At 40.6% G+C, this 18,085-nt stretch overlaps 1 protein-coding gene across 1 annotated transcript in view; it reads left to right on the top strand.

Annotated features, from left to right (window-relative positions):
* LOC308138179 (gamma-aminobutyric acid receptor subunit pi) overlaps window positions 1–18,085 on the top strand; it is a gene marked incomplete at its 5' end in the record, with an annotated part of 53,001 nt that overhangs the window by 20,227 nt on the left and 14,689 nt on the right. The window contains 3 exons of the mRNA XM_080507191.1: window positions 13,420–13,532; window positions 16,849–16,916; window positions 17,679–17,896. Of these exons, the coding sequence (XP_080363317.1) occupies window positions 13,420–13,532; window positions 16,849–16,916; window positions 17,679–17,896 (399 nt within the window). The remainder of the gene's footprint in view (window positions 1–13,419; window positions 13,533–16,848; window positions 16,917–17,678; window positions 17,897–18,085) is intronic.

The following is an 18,085-nucleotide window of genomic DNA, read 5'->3' as shown; positions in this document are numbered from 1 at the left end:
CACTAAAGGGAAATACAATACAGGACACGGCACTTTTATAAATGTCACACCCAAATCAAAACGAGCCAAAACAGTCTCAGATCAGTCAGTTGCCATGCGTCGTGCTAGATTCTCTCAGTGCACAGCTCTTAGAAGCCGGTTTCCTCATGCCACAGAAATCTGTCTCGCTAGGAGGCATGCAGATTTGCATCATTGTTTCATGGACAGTAGAAATTGCATTATCTCGCTGCACTGGACATCATTTTTTCTTTCGCCATTAGGAAAGGAGTAAGACTTCCCGCGAGAAAACTAACCAGGGATGAGTCCCATTAACTACACACGTTCACTCCAATGCTCTTGGCTGACTCCCTCATTTCAAGAAGAGGTGAGCGAGAGGTGGGTCTGCAAACATGCCACGGAAAAATCAGTGCTCCCCACACAGCCTGCTGGATTTGTCTCACAGCAGGCTCACAAAAGCTGCGTTTAATCACTCCAAAAAACTCAGCTGAAGAAAAATCACATTGGGCTGAAACCCACTTCATCAAACCGCGCAGCGTTTATTGTTTAGACAGCCATATGTGTCTGTATTTTCCAGTTTAATAAAGCAAGGATGCTTCCTGATGGTTTACACTAGGAAAATATAGTCTATTCACATGCAGACTTTCCCACATGTTCTCATTTTGAAACGTCTCACTGCAACATATTGTGCTGCTCCAGGTGCCCTCTGTAGGAGCAGCACGTTATTACACTTGAGCAATTTAAGAGGTAAATTCACCCATAGAGAGTATCAGCAGCAGCAGCAGCTGCGTGGGACTTTTGTCACCATGGTAACAAGACTGCCAATGTTTGTTAGTCTCCTAGCCAGTCGCTTTGTCATCAGATTCAAGCACCAAAAGTGTTACAGAAATAGTTTACAACTGAAAGCCGTCAATGACCGGGAATTGATAAGTTGCTTGAACACCTTATTATAACCACACCTATCATAAATCTGGAGCTTTTATGAAGCTCATTAGTGCCAGAACTAGTATTTTGACCTATGTCTATGTAGTGGTTACAGCTCTCTCCCTCCATTGTAGGAATGTCATGGATATGGGTCAGTTTTGGACCCTTCTATGGGTTTTCTGGTTTCCTCTCACAATGCATATGAGGTTTTCCAGTGTTTCTAAATTCAGGTTTATTGATAAAGCACGAAGAACTTTAAGGTTAATCAAAATACAATTCAAATATGCTTTATTGCACAATTTAACAGTGCAATGTGAGCAAAATCTGCCTTGTTGCTACATTTAAAAAAAATCAAAAAACGGTCTTATTCAGTGGTGTCAGACGTAAGACCCGTGGGCCAAGACAAGCCCGCAAGAGACTCCAGTCTGGCCAGCCAGCTTCTGGTGCTAAATACGGTCAAATGTCCCTCAACAGATTTCCTATAGCATGTTTTTATAAATTTACTCTGACAGTGTGTCTTTCAGCTAATGATAACATGCTAGCTTTCATGGCAGCATCATGAGCTCGAGTCTAAGTGTTCTGTTGTGTCCATTACTCAAGAATGAATGAATGAATGAATGAATATTTTGCTGCTTTTTCATCCAAACTTGTTTTCAACATGATGATGGTGTGAGAATCTCACAACTGCTATAATTCTTCAGCAGTTCCAAGTTGTAACACTTTGCTTTGAGAGAAAAGTTTCAGTTGAAGACTCACATGTTATGAAGTTTTACTTCTTTCACTGTATGATTCGGGACACCGTGTCATTTCTGATTGTGCTGCCGCTGTCATTGATTTAACTCTGCGTGGATGTACTGAGAGGGCATGACAAGTTGATAGTTGCAAAGTGAGCAATACTTCAGTTTAATTGGCTGCGGGGTGCGATGGATGGAGTGTTTCATTGACTAATCTCATCCAGCCCCCTTCAATAATCAGCTGAGCAAGTCTCAGAGCTGGCATGTATTAGTAATGAAAATGTGGTTGGAACATTGTAACAAAATGAGCAAGGCGCCGTCTTACTGTATCTGTAATGGTTAAGAAATGGTTCTTGAACATTAAAGTGGACCTATCAGAGACTCCCGAGCAATACAATGTCTTGTAATCTCAGTAAAATGTATCATTGAGATGTTAATTTAGTTCCCCCCTGCTTCCACGACTTAATTGCATCCGCAATCATTGGGAAGGTCTCCAGTTGTCAAGGTCTGAGTAACATTATTAAACCCAGTCACGTGTTTCTCATGTTGCATTTGTCATAGTGTCTCTGCTGATTTCTGCAGGCTTATAAAGACAGTAAACGTTCTGCATTTGGCAGGAGGGAGTTCTACTCTCCTATGTGCAGGGGCTTAGGGAGCTGCCTGGGATAGCATGAAAGGGAGAAACAGCTGCTTTTATCCACACAAGACTGCGACATGAACTTAGGGGGACTTTTTTTTTTCTCCTCCCTGGTTTCTTTTCCAATGTGCACGCTTTGCTCGCCTGTGCCTGCCTGCCTGTGCATCTCCGAGCCTGGCGAAGCTGATGGGGTCTGAGGAAGCCTCGAAAGTCCCTGATGAGCGAGAGAATAATCTCAGTATATAAGAGCAGCAGCGACTCTGCTCAAATCCCATTTCAGAGCAGCGGGGGGAAAAAAAACACCCCGAATATTCTCTGCGCAAAAAGAAGAAAAGGAAGACGTTTAATGTAACCTGACAGGCGAAGCAGCCAGCTTGAATATTAGCGCACCTTGAGGATCGAGCTAATGCCATGTGTCTTACCTGTCTCCATCTGAGACAATGATATGCTTCCTCTCATTTGCAGGCCTCCTCATGGGGGTACCCTGCTCTTAAAGGTTTAATTTCAGCTTTACGCTGACAGGAAACAACCCAATTTCACCATTGGATCTAATGTGATGGGGGGAAAAAATGCAAATGCCATTACTCATCATTTGAAAATTAATCAGCTCGGTTATCGAATATTGAAGGTTATTGGTGGGCCCACCATATGAGGTGAGGAGCAATCACAGGAGGATTCCTACCTTAGCAGTGGTTAGATCTCGTGCCTCACAGTAGAAAATATCCCTGGTTTGTTTACCAGCTTGGAATTTGTTTCCCCTGTCCATGTGTGGGCTTTCTGCAGGTACTCCCAGTCCAAAAACATGCGTTTGAGGTGAAGTGATGACTCTGAATTGCCCGAATGTGTGAATCTGTGTTTGCCCCGTGAGAGACCTGTGATCTGTCCAGAGCGTATCCTGTCTTTACCCACAGTTAGCCGAGACTCACTCCGGACCCTAAATAACTAGATATTCGCTGCTTTGCTAACTTATATTCATTTTCATAATTTCCATACATTTAAAAATGAAAGTAGTCACATGCTCACCTAAAAATGTCAAAGTTGATCTTCCAAACAAACACCATTTACCAGATTATAAGCATTAGTTCACTAGAAACCTGAGCTTTCACTCCAACATGAACTTTCTTTGGCAGCCCCACGTGTATTTGACGAATGCCTTTCTATTTTGTCATTAAAAATGTAAAAAGTATAACAAATGTTTGATAATTCAGGAGATGGGTTATAGTGTGTGTGTGTGCATGCTTGTATGTGTGTTTACGCAAACATTCACGGATCAATTTCCTGTGGGCTTTGAGGAGGACACACTCTCGTCTGCTCAGGTATTTTCACTGAAGTGGGAATAAAACCATGACCGTTTCTGCATACACATCAAAGTTACACAAGTAAAGTTACACAAGTAAAGTTATTCCAGTAAATCGGGCAAAACCTATGAAATAATACCAATTTGAAATAAGAGTAACTCGCACACAGTGAGTAAAACTTGTCACTGCACACCGTTTACTTCACATCAGGTGAAAGATTTGCAGAATTAAAAAAAATTGACATTTTGCAAATTCATAAGCAACATTCGTTGACACGTGTACCACTTCACTGATTTTGTGAAAGGAAAAGCTATGATTAGTCCTGACAACCGACAAAACCTTAAACATTTATTTTTCTGCAATTTATTTTCATATCATTACATTCATTGCATTAACTCCTTAATTAATTTTGACTTTGTTAAGTTGCAAAGCTTATTAAAGTTTAATCTCATTTCCACCAACTATCTATTGCTAAGTTATCAGATTTTCTCAAAAATATCTCCAATCCTGCTTTCATCACAAACAGTGTATCGCATATGCATATTTATGCAGTATGTAGTACAGTTCTTATTTCTGCTCATGACATAGAGTTGATGTAACTGAAAAGGCAAATAAACAAACCTGTCACATAGAAATATACCAGGGGATCACCATCAACACGATGCATATGTGTGTAGCCAAAAATGGGATGCGGCTGCGCCCCTCGGCTTTTCTATACCTTCTCCACTCAGCTGACTTGAACATCCTCCTGAATGGGGAATATGCAATGAAATTGCTCCCAGTGCAAAGACAGAACACACATGTTCTTCTCTGTGAGGCTCCAGTGCTGGCGCGCCCGCGGCCCCTGGGAATTCTCGGGAGTTGCGGGAACAAGGGATGACATGAATCAATGGAATCAGATCGAGACGCTGGTTGGTGTTGAGTATGTACTGTAGAGTGGGAGGGAGGAGAGAAGGGGGTGGGGGGGGGGGGTGAGTGTTACTCAGCTCTCTGCAGGGGTTATGTTCAGCTGACTTAATCTGTTGTGAATTGCGCAAGTGCTGCCTGGACTGGTGCATTATGTGTATTGGAGATTGGGAAGGAAAAGAGGCGGATGGATGGAAGGATCCGTAGGGAGGCTATGTCATGAAACAGAATCTGAAAAGGCGAGTTCTCCCACGGGGTTTGAGTCCTTCACTCCAAGCCACCCTGTCACCCCTGGATCACTCTGTTGGAGCTCATTCGTCCACCCACGCTGCCACGTCAAAACACAAGTGACATTAATACAACCTTCCGGCCATCAGATGTACAGTATATATACAGAAAGTTTGCTCATGGCTGTATGACAGCTGGATAGCTCTTTGCTATGTGTTTGATGGGAAAACATCCCAAGTAGTGGTTTCAAAGGATAAAATAAAGCATTATAATAAGAAAATAACATACAAAGTGGAGAACAAATATTGATAAATGAACAATTTCTTTTGTCTTTATTAAATGTCTGACTCTGCGTGCATGATTCTTGCTGTGGAGTAGGAAATTCTGAAATATAATAATCCAAAATAACACCAAAAACATTGCACTAAAATATAGAGCCTATAGACATTACAATTTTTAATTGGTTTATCTTAACAAGCAAGCAATTTCATGCAATTTTGAGACGAACCCACCCCCCGAAAAAAATATCACAATACAGTATATCTAAACACGCACACAAGCACATTGGAGAAACTGTTAGAAAGATCCTGTAAGATTGGCTAGGTAGGTTGAAGGGAGCTCCCTCTTTTGATGAATTATGTTTAGGTTCCAGGGGTTCGATTCGATTTTCCTCCAACAGTTCAGGCTATTTTATCAGCAGACTGTAGAAACGCATAAAGTACATGTATCCTAAAATCAGAAAAAAGGAGGGCGGCCAAATCTCCTACAAGAGAGTCAAATTTCAATCTAAGATGACAATCAGTACATTTCTGGTCTGTTGGGCTGTCAACATAATTTTGTGGATTTTTGCATAAACTGCATCAGACGTTATAAATCAAGTCAATAAGAGAAACTGGAAGTCAGCTGGGTTGGTACACTACACTTTACACTACATTCAGTGACAAAAACACATCATTATTTGTTTTAAACTCTACTTAATCACAGCATGGCTCTAAACAATGAGCCTTGCTTTGATTTCCTCATAAATCACATGATGAGTAATAACCATTATCTGACTCTCTGCTCTTTGACAACCTATTATTTGATCTACATATTTGCTTGGTCTACATTTTCTGTGTTTTTTTAGTAACACTATTTACAATATTGCATTAAATGTACCAATATACCATCTGCACAGCCATTAGTTGGAGGTAATGTGAAACAATGTCAGAGCATTATTTCATTTGCATGTTTCAGGTGAAATACTTCAAAGAATTGATTGACATTTTGAGTGTGCTGCACAAACCTGTCAGTTTGGGTGAGCCTGGTGCAGAGGAGTCATATATTAAGCTGCACATGTTTTCTGTTGGAAGCAGACTTGGTGAATGCCCTGTGTGCGGGATGAGTCATCCCAATATTTGATGACAGTTTAAAGGGAGAGAAAATGAGGGAATTTGATGCAATGGATGACATTATTTTTGGCAATTATTTGAAGTAAATCAAGAGAGAACTGAACAACAAGCTTTTAAACAAAAGATAAAACATGACCATTAATTTAAATTGGACTTTTGAAGAAGAGCACATTCAGTTTATTTCCAAGTTGTTGTTATTATCGTCTGTCACTGTTGATGTAATATGTTTAAAGCCAGATCAGGATTGTGCTATTTTGGTTAATTACCTTCATTATGGAGCACTGGAGCGACCTAGACATCAACTGTTCTGTGAAAGAGAACCAGGATGAAAGATGAGGAATGGAATAAAAACTAAAGCTAAAAACAGAGTGGGAATGGAAATTAGAGCAGTATGAACAAACAAAGGCCTCATTATAGAGAACAGTGAGAGATTTGATCATGACAAACAAGGACAGACTGATTGTAGCATCCTGCTCTCACTTTTCTTTCCTCCCAGTTCAATGGAATCATTTGTGACTGGCCAACTAAAGACGTTAGAAGGTGATGCTCAGATGCACTTTGTTGTGTGTTTGCTCTCATGACGGTGCTATTGATAGTGTAACACAAGATGAAGCCCTCAAAAATTGTCCGGCGTGCTTCTGTCCACAGCCGGCTGTTCAGACTTTAGCCGGGGCGGAGTTCTCAGCTTTGCATTTTTCTTGCATGTCAATATCACTGCCAACAGCACAACCACTTAAAACGACATCTGCAGCGAACAGTATACTTTAAACATTAACAATGACCAGTACACAAACTCTCGTACAGACAGACGATGAAGGTGGCTTCTTATTAAGAGTGACTGACAACTATTAAACAACCAAGTCCCTGCCGAATATGAAGTGTGAGTCATGACACTCTGGAGGCTGCCATTGATGTTATCATTCATCTTCTCGCGCATTTGCAGAAGAAGTATTTATGACGATAGGGAAAACTTAATTTACAGTAAGGAAGACTTTTATTGTCGTGACAATCAAACTCTCTTTTTTAATGTTCACCACTGTAACTCCATTTACTGTACAACAGGTTTATACTATGACAGCACAAACACTTTCTACAGCTCGTACCTTGTCAAACAAATATACTTCATATACATTTTCTATTTCTCTAGTCTGAAATATTCTAATAATGCATTACAACTCTTCATTATTTGATTTATTTATTTGATGACAAAATTGATAAAAACATCAAAATGTATCTTTTTGAGTTTGCGTGAACTTATTTATTTTTGAAATTTTGAGTTGTCTTGCCGAATATCAATAACTAACTGTCGCCTTGACCAGCATGCACTGGTTCCACCCTGGACAGGCTGTCAGTCCAACATGGGCCCTACTCCCAGCGACAGAAAAGCTCCTACAGGCAATTTAATTATAATCTGCATGTATTTGGTAGGTGGGAAGAAAGCCAGCAGGTGGGTTTGAATGATGAGCAGTGAGGTGACATCAGTGCTGAGCATTGTATCACCTCTGCAGCGCTACATCAAACCATTCTGTCATACATTTTTATGATCCTCTGTAGCTGCTTCAGTGAATTCTCACATTTCTGACATGGGGAAATGATCACAAAACATCAGTTGTAACAAAAGCCAACATTACTCTTGAGACACACACAAAAAAAAAGAGCGAGACATACATGACATGTTTAACCAACACACGTTACTTTAAACGATTATTTATGCATGTGCAATTGAGAGGAAAGTAAAGCCGGTGATTTAATATGGCAGAGGCCCTCCTCTGCTCAGTTGTGGGCATTCAATGTGTCATCTTGGTATTCTTGATAGGCAGCCTGGTGGGCTGGTGTGTCGGGTCTGTCAGCGTGCATTCTGGGGAAAATGTGCACTCTGCACACTGTGCTTTCATCTCAGGGAAGAGGGGACCCTACACTACATAAAAATGAGTGATGTTTGTTTGTGTGAGCTCCATGTATGCAGGAGCGTGTGAGAGTATACGTGTTTTGCTGGCGCCGTGCCACCACAGCCTCTTGGCTCAATGATCGTGCTACCTTGCTCGTTGGAAAAACAACAATTAGTTGTGAACATGAGAGAGATTGGTGACTCTCAAGAGTGTGCTAAAGATCTATCGCCTTTCTTTCATATTGTCAGGGCTCAGTGGATAGTGACTGTTTGGCAGGTTGGAGCCGTGGTTTCATCCTCGCCTGCAGGTGAAGGTTTAGACAGGCAGAAGTTTGAGTCGAGGGATTTACAGGGTCGGATAGAGTGAGGGGAGCTGAGAGCTCTTAGCACACAAAACCTGTGTCAAGCAGTAAAAACTAGGGATGCACCGATACCACTTTTTTAAAGGAGGAGTACAAGTACTAAACTTGAGCAACTTCCTGATACCGATATGAGTACTTTTTAAATGCCGAGTAAGAGTACAAGTACGTTGTGCAGTATTGGGTACCCAATGCTGGTATGGGTATTGGTGCATCCCTCGTAAAAGCCACTCTTGGAAGTTTTGATTTGGAAAATAACTTCCATGAATTATGGCACCTGTTTTTGTCTGTGTATATATATATTTTTTTTTTTATTATTATTTTTTTTTACTTCAGAAGGATTTTATCCAACTTAAAAATAGTCACTTTTCGTGATTGCTTTACTTCGAAGGAATTCTGTCTGGCTTTTGACATGAGGGTTCCAGCATTTGGCGAACCAAAAGTATGCGTTTATCCAATGTCACAACTGTTTAAAAGACAACAATTAGCTGAAAACAACCCCACCAGAAACTATGAAAATACTGTAGCATGCTTGTCAAACATCTAGGTGCTGCTGTGCATGTGCAGTACTGTTGTTTAATTTAGGATAGAGTCCAGAGCACTTCAAAACGCTGCACTGAAATGCCACTTTTACAAATGGTCATTTCCAGAGACTCCCAAATGGTCATTTCCAGAGACTCCCAAATCCACTGTCAGGTAATTTAACAATCCAAATGCAATGTAAACATGGCCTGAGTTACATAATGTTTAGATAAGCAATGGTATAACTTCACCTTTACGTTCCAAAACAATCAGGCATCCTGTGGTGCAAATTACCAATCAGTCATGAGACAGTCTTCTGGCCATTGGTGTTGGCAATTTCTTCGATGGTATAAGCGCCATTCTTGGGTGCCCCTACCAGAACTGTAATTCTCCAGCCGATATACCGCTCGAGGTCTTGGAGACACACAAATTATCCCACCACGGTACAGTAGTAATCCCGTTAGGATACATCTCATTGGTATGACATGCATCATTTTGCTCACCCATGGCACAGTAACTTGACTTGTCACTCATGCAGCATTCAGCTGCCCAATGGTCAAATTTTCTCTCTGAATCACAAGACACTTAGACTGCAAAAGATGCAATTTCATTGCAGTGTCACATGGTTACACACTGGCCCATGGCGTGACTTTTAACAGTCAGGTCGCTCTGCTGTAGTCCAGCTAAACAAATATATGTATTTTAATTATTCCTTACACTGATATTCCTGTCTCCTCATTGAAATGTTTGATATTTTTCCTTCATTTTAATTTTTGACAGTAAACTGCTGATGTGTTGAAACAGAAACCCACTCATATGGATGTAAAACCCTTTGCGAAGGTAAGGTAGGTCGCGCAGGGTGACCCAGATTGATAATGCAGCAGGCCGGGGGCAGAGTGCTGTCACTACCGTCACTAACATGGCTTTCCCATCCAAGGCTGTTGCCTGCTGAAACAACAGGCTGCAAGCCATGTGAGTGAGACTTTATGCAGCATAGCAACAGTGTGCTGGGAGCGAGTTACCCTACTGTCTAAACTGATTTGACACAGTCAGGTGAAACAAGTTCTGATTTTTCTGGGGAAGACTTTTTTTCTTTGCCTCTCCTTCTGTTGTTGAAGCCTGTCTGGTTCAGACATGTGGCTCTCAGGCCATGTGCAAAATTCACCAGTCAAACAACATGATTCTTTGTTGAATGAAAGGGATTTTGACACTCATCGAGGAGTGATTTAATGCTGAAAAACAAGAGATGCAGCTTTTTCCATCGCTGATTTGTGACTCAGTTATGAGCTGTCATTCAGCTTCATTTTGAGGAAAGACATTTAGAAACCGACATATATTTCACATATTTGAATGAAGTCAAGTAACTTTATTGTCAGAGACCAACATTTCTTCCATGAGTTTTACCAGTTATATCATGCTTACAAAATAGATTACTCTACTTTTTAAAGTGTGATTATTCCGAGGACTGTATGTTGACCAGTCTGCTTTCACATCAAAACTGAATGCAGAGGCACATAATGCAGCACCAATTTCAACAAGATTGTCCGTGATTTCATGCAATGCTGTTTATGTTTGTCATTAAATTATTTTAACAAGGCACAACAATTTAGCTTAGTTTCGTCTATTGTTATGCATCCATGCACACATTGTCCATTGACTGGTCTTAAATGAACAAGGAACAAGACTCTCAATGTGTTTAGTTTTTTCTTGAGTATTTTTCCTGTTTGCAGAAAGTAAAAGACCTCTTTTGCTATAATATTCCTTTTTCACTTCTTTGTCAATTCTTACTTTGGTCTGAACTTCTCTGTGCACATGAAATGTGAAAATGTTTTTTTTTGTATGGCCTTCAATGATCTCAAGAAGATGTATCAGTCTTACTTTGTCTATCCCTAGACATTTACTCTTTTGTCTTTTTTCCCCCTCAACCATTACTGGCAAAATTTTAGAGAACTACAAATCCTGTTATCAAGAGCCATGCAGGATTTGTATTGAAGACTGCATGGATTGTTTTAATTATCTTGTTTTCAGAGGAATATGTTTGAAGAAGTAGAGTGTTGGACAAATTACAAAGACTTTAATGTGCCTACCAGCAACTGACATTCATTTGCTGAACAATACATGATAGTGACATTAGTGTTTGCTGTACCAATAGACTTATCAGATGTTATTGACATACCTGCTGTGTATGTTGGTCACTACATTACATTTGGTCTCCAACCTGTGAGAAACCTTCTGATGCAAGAGAGTTTGCTTACTTGGGCCATTTAGGTCTGAAAATCTACCATTATATTCTTCTCTTTTATCTTACACTTTGTTTTGTTCAAATTGTTTTAGTTAAAATGTATGCTTTCAGTAGCCTGCATGGTCTTGCTTATTGCCACGAACCTTCAGCTGGTCCGTGACTTTGGTAGATAAAATAAGCAATATACTGAAGTGAGGTGGTACAGCATCGAATCAGACTTTAATTACCAAAGAGAAGGCACATTTCCCCAAACATCCCTTTGCTGAAGTGTATGCTACATTAGATTATTCATAAAGCTTTACTTTGCTGTCAGACAGCCATTTGTGGGAGCAACTAAAGGAATTATATCATGTTCTTTGAAGAAAATGTTATACTAGAGCAAGGGAAAGTGTTATGGTTTGTGGAAAAAGGACCCAAGATGCTGACACGAGATAAACTTTAAGAAAGATAATCTCATTCAATAACAGAAAAACTCCAAAAAGTCCAAAGAATTCCATAAGAAAGAATCAAAAATCCAGGGGAACAAGAAATTCAGAAGAACAAACCACAACAAATGTGCAATGAACACCGACAACAACCGAGGAAGTGACAACTGATGAACATATACAGTACCTATGTTTCCATGCTCACTTTCATGTCTGATTGAAATCCTTATTGATTGAGAGCTCGGGTACAGGTTTATATGCACCCAAAAAAATTCCAGTCTGCTTTGCACTGTGATGTTGGTCATTTTGTAACATCCACTTATGATCCCAAATTCAGCTTTACCTAGAATCCCACTGAGAGAGGTGATGTTTTTTTTGCTTGACTTTGCTACCACCATTTTTTTCCCCTCAAAACATCACATTTGAAATATCACATGCTGATTTACATATAAGACATGCGAATGGTTCAACAGTGGGAAGTGATCTGTTGTGAATGGGCTGAACGGTTCATAAACAGGGAGAATGCACCCTCTGATCTGATCAGAATTTCAATTGAAAGAAGTGTTGATATTACGTGACTTTAATTAGATCTGTGTTTAATCAGGTTGATTAAGGTCCATGTAACTCAGGGATGTTCAAGCTCGGTCATAGAGGGCCAGTGTCCTGCAGAGTTCAGCTCTCTCCCAGTTGCAGCACAGCTGATTGCAATGAAGGGCTCGTTATTGGGCTTTTTCACAACCTTGGCGATGACATCATCATTAGATTCAGGTCTGCTGAAGCAGGGAGTGAGCTAATGCCATAATGGGAATCATGTTGTGCTGTATCATCAATAAATAATTTAATTCATCTGGAGACGTTTTCTATAATTACCGTTCACTATACAAATGAGGTCACCGCCAAAGAGAAAGGGGAGGTTGTTTATCCAGCCCTGATGCACCGTGTAGTATTACAACAGGCAGTAATGGTTCATGGAAAACAGCAGCAACAACAGTTTGTTTCCAGTTGGGGTGGCATGAGATTGAAACTTTTATTATCTTGACCCAGAGCAATTAACATGTTTACAATAACCACACCAAAGGCATTACATTTAACGCGCAATCAGTTAGTGATTTTTCCGAGCATGCGGCGTACCGGCGATGATGATGGATGACTCTCCAATGTGTCGATGATGGTTTGCAATTGGACATCTTGCCCGTTTTGCTTCGCCGTTCTTTATCTCCTTGTCACATATTTGACTACAGCGTGGTACGAGTGAAAGAGGGGACTCTGACATGCTGCCAGCGTATGGAGATTAATGTTTTCTGCCTCTGCACATGGCCCGATCTGTCTTGCTTCAGCCCCTCTTACATCACAGCACGTGGCCCGGGGCTTTCGCTCTCTCCACAGAGCAGGAGTTTTGTATTTAGAGCTTGATTTATACACAAACACACATACCACAAGGGAAAGTGCAATGTTCTTCACCCTAGTCCCACACCACCACACCCACCCACCCCCACCCCCGCTTCAATTGCCAGCGTTCTAATCATCTTCCCACACTTCGATATCGCTTTAAGGCTATCATTCATGAAGAGAAGGGGGAAAAGTCATACACAAAAAAGAAAAGTGGTGGATTTTTGAAAAGTTTCCCGCAACTACATCAATAAAAAAAATCATGTCCTTTCTAAAAAGCAGTTTTTCTGTGTTCTTCGTCCCATTTTCACTTCTAACTCGCCATTTAAATCGCCTCCCATTCCCTCCACTCTGCACGCCTCGCAACGTTACTCGCTAAAGTCAATCAACATCCCGCGGATCCTGCCAACACCCGGCAAGGAGCGAGATGGAAAAAATAACTCTTTTTGCTTTTCTCTTTCTCCTGTCTTTGTTCTCAGGTTGTTAGAGAGCTCGTTGCTCAACGCAGAAGTGAAGGAAGGAGAAATTCTTCCTCCTACCATTCAGAAGCTGATGAAAGGATACAACAAGTACCTCAGGCCTTTCTTTGACAGTAAGGAAACTGCAGACATATTGCAGCCATGGAAGTGATGGAGCACTCAGGGGAAATGTGTGTTTGACAAAGAACGAGAGGGGCTCGTGTTGCAATTTGGTGCTGGCATGTCCCGTCGGAGTAATATATGCTGACATACATACATTTTTAATGCACTCGAAATTGAATTTGTCTTTAAAATTGGTGTTCTCCATTACTATGGGGATAATGAAAAAAGAGCTTCTGAATTGACACTGACAGCAAATACATGAGTTAAGAGTTAAAGTATATTTCTAAAAATGCAAAGCCCTTCGCCTTTCAACTAGTGTTTTGTTTTGAATTTTCACCAGGCAGCTCCTTTGCTCACAATAAAAAAAAGCATATCTTGGTGCATGCTTTCTAAAGCACAATGCTATGTCATTCCCTGAAAATCCCTCACTGATGTTTTTGGGCCTGGATCTGGGAATCCATCGCAATGTGATTACGGTGTGTTTTCTCACTGTTCGATCTGTAATAACACCTTGGACTCGACCGCGACTATTCAGTGCAAATCGCTTGCCCTCCCACCTAGGAGAACGTGTTTGGCACACAGTGATGGTAAAAGCACTGGTAAACACATAACACACAGATTCACACACCCAGTCAAATGCTTATACATTGCTAGCATTGGGAGAACTCTCTTTGATTTTGTTCATCCCATTAAACTTAAAACATCAGTAGGCATATTGAACGAGGCATGTTTATCTCTGCTACCTTGATTTAGCCCAGTGAGCTTCCCCAACTAAACAATACACACATTTGACCTAGTATTGAGGTAAATGCTGATGATATAATTACAGTTTTCCAAGATCCTGACATAAAATGGCTAGTTAGCTGAGGATTTATGTTTATTGTGGTGTTGTCAACTGCATGAAGTGAGCGATGCCTCTAATGATTTATCATTATCGTCTAATCACTGACTATTGGAACCATTAATGAACTAATCAGACTGTAACTCAACACATTTTATATCAAGCCACAGAAGCAGGCATTAAATATTGCAAGAAATACTGAAAACAGCATCCTACATATGAAAGGCTGAATGTCTTCTCTGTATTTCTGCCTTGGGTGTTACAGTCCGAATCATGTCTTTTGAAAAGAGTGAGTCAACATGAAGAACATGGAGCTATTCATGTGCAAACAATAAAGTGATTTAAAAGCTGAGAAAATAGAAAAAGAAGGATAAATCTATCAGAGACAGTGCACAAACATGGAGCAAAGCCAGTGGAACACTTTGGAATGTCTTCCAAAGAAATCACTAGTGTACCAAACAGCAGACATTGAATAGGTCAGCCAAGGAAAACAACAACAGCTGACGACAGGAACATTGTGAGAACCGTGAAGAAAAAAACAAAAACAACAGCCAGTGGTATCAGTAACAACCTCCAAGGGACCGGGGTGAAGGCATCACAATACCCGGTTCCAGGAAGAGCATAAATAGAGGCTGCGCCACAAGAAGAAAACATCTAATCAGGAGTGAGAAAATAAAAAGCGCCGTGACAAGCATTTGTAGACTTCTGAGAACAGATGATTTTCTCACCACAGTCTAATGGGATAATGGATCCAAAACATACATTAAGTGGCAGAAGTGTTATGACTTGATCTTGCACTTATGTTTCCAGAACAAATTGCGTTTGTCACAAACATTATATTTCCAACGATAAAAACCAATACAAATTAATCGGCACTGATAGCCTGATGAACTATGTGGACATATTGCAAGATCTCAAAATTTCAAGTGAAAATGCTAAAAGGTTTTAGAGTTGAGAGTCACCTTATTTGAAATCCAACTTGTTAACTTCACATTCGGTATTTCTGCTGGTGCCGTGTAGATGGACATTGTTTTCAGAAAGCTGCCATAGAAACATGAAACTTTATGGAAACGAAAACAACAAAAAAGATGCATTTTCAGTTGAAGCGTTGTTGTGAGAATGGAGCCCAAAACTGAACCTAAAAGAGGCACAACACAAGTGGTAGTACAGTAGCTGCCATTGTCACATGCCAAAGTTTATCTGGTTCTGTTTGCTTCAAGTACTCTTGCTTATCATTAAATTGGGTGGTTGAATACATAATTTTCTTGCTGCAATGTAATCACACAGGCTAAATCCAGCATAATTCAGCATCTGTCATTAGCCCTGTAAAATTTTAAATCTCTTATAATATGAAATAGACCAGCTCTCAGGGGTTTCTTCTTTTGGCTTTTTTTTGGTTTTTGTTCATGACATGATAACCAAAGCGAGCTGTGGCAATTTGCTTTCCGGCAGAAAGCAGATGGGAAAGAAAGAAAGGTACAGTTGAGGGCGGTTGGACCTTTTTGTATTCTTTTTGGGATTTGCTAAATATATAAGCGCTCAACACAATTGGTTATTGCAATCCAATTAATCCCAGCAAGAATCACCGGTCATATACTTTCTGTACTTTGTTTGAAATTCAGCTGAAATTAATTATTTTTTTCAATGCGTCATTACTAAGTGAACTTCCGCCCTCTAACTTTATCAAAAAGTCAAAAAACACCAATGCATTAAGATTTGCTCTACATTTCTAATATAACTTTTTTTTTTTTCATCCTCTGCTTGCTCTTGTTATCCCAAAGCCAGACAGCCTCGGGCACAGCTAACAGGTTTGCTCAACATTAGTTGGCCTCAGTCCTTGAAATCCCTCACAAATACTTGAATCAGAAGCACAAGGAAACTTAAAGAAAAACTGCAATTATTAGGTTATACACTTATTCACTTTATTGCCAGGGGTTAGATGGGAAGACACTGTGTTCTATTTTCTCCTTTAAAAACAAGTTGAAGGAAAAACACAAACACTTGTGAGGTGTGGTTGCTCATGAGTGCAGGAAATACACACTTTTGTTTCGCAGGCACGCACATTGGTGTGTATCTGCAATATGACAACACGCTCATTAATCTCTCCTCCATAAATAAAGACTGATAAGCAAGAGGGAAAGCAGAATGAGAAGATGAGACATAGGGAAGCAGCAAAGTTACCCTCTCTTTGATGGTGAATCAGGGAGAACTAAATCCCTCAAGGAGGTTCACACTCGACAGACTGCAGCTGTTGCAGAGATGTGAGGTCTTTAGCATTTTGAAATATGCTGTCCCTTAATAACCCCCTCCATCATACAATGAATATTATACAACACTATAGAATTCTTTATACAGTTTCATCCTGATACTCTTATGTCATGCATGCATTGACACTCATCAGACATAAACAAAGCACACATTAAGCTGCTGGAATTATGCTGCATGTGAATGGACAAGCTGATCAGTGCTTTCTTCTTTGCGTCTAGATGGCCCTGTGACGGTGGGCATGAGCCTGGACATTGCCAGTATCGACACCATATCAGAGATCAACATGGTAAGACATCACATCATCCTGGTCACTTCAGTGAACCGCATGGGGAGTTTAGTGTGGCAGTTCATGCTGGATTTTTTTTTTAATCTCACATGATGAATTTCCTCTCATCCAACATGCCTGGAGGCAATCTGGGTCTTCTCCAGGGAACAATGGGTTGACAACGGCAGGAGCTTGGGATGCTCGCATCAAAATATGACTTATGTAATAAAAGAAATACATAAAATCCCAATTTCCTCTTTAGCATGATGCACCATGTTCTTTTCTCACAAGTGATAGGAGTGTGTTTATGGACAGTGAAATATAGAACAGTCTTAAAATACAGCTTTGGATTAGTGGGTTTCTTCTGGAAACGGCAGGTTAATTCCTTTGCTTCAAAACATGTAATACCTACAGCCTGGCACCGCAATTTAAATTGATTACACAGTCACACATGATGTAAGAGCAGGACTTTCAGTTTGACTGTCCTGCAAGAAAATGATACGCCGTGTCCCAAAAACCAGAAATGACAAACCGACTCGAAGCAATGCTGTGAATTGTTGTTGCTTCAGGCACGTAGAAAAGCTTTGAGAACAAATATCATCAATACCCAACAATACAGAAAGAGAAAGGGGGAACAATATCCCAAGCTGATTAATGATCTCCAAGTGTACAAAGCTTGGTTTGCACTAAATTGACTCATCTGTCAGCATATTATTAACACGGTCATTTAAAGTGTTTATTCGCTGTTTTGCTGAACTTGACTTCTATCACCGAACACTACAGGACTACACAGCCACCATATTCCTCCGCCAACGTTGGACGGATGAGCGCTTGGTGTTCGAGGGCAACAAGAGCCTGAGCCTCGACGGGCGGTTAGTGGAGCTCCTTTGGGTCCCTGACACCTTCATCGTCGACTCCAAGAAGTCATTTCTGCACGACATCACAGTGGAGAACAGGCTGATCCGCATCTTCCCCAATGGAACTGTCCTTTACGCACTGAGGTGGGTAAACAGATTATTGGTTGATTGCTTTGTTGCGTTGGTTGTTTCTTGTTTTGTTTTTTCTTGGGCTCCGACAGACAATGAAAAGTAGGCCAGGGATTGGAGAAGAAATTGGCTGAGGGAGGACGCGTGGGTTGAATTTGAGATAATGTGATTGCGAGGCTGGGAGTTGTGTCAATTCTAATACTT

The sequence above is a fragment of the Blennius ocellaris genome, assembly GCF_963422515.1.
Source record: "Blennius ocellaris genome assembly, chromosome: 13".
Taxonomy (NCBI): Eukaryota; Metazoa; Chordata; class Actinopteri; order Blenniiformes; family Blenniidae; genus Blennius; species Blennius ocellaris.
The sequence above is the reverse complement of the archived record's forward strand: the minus strand, read 5'-3'. Positions and strand labels throughout refer to the sequence as shown.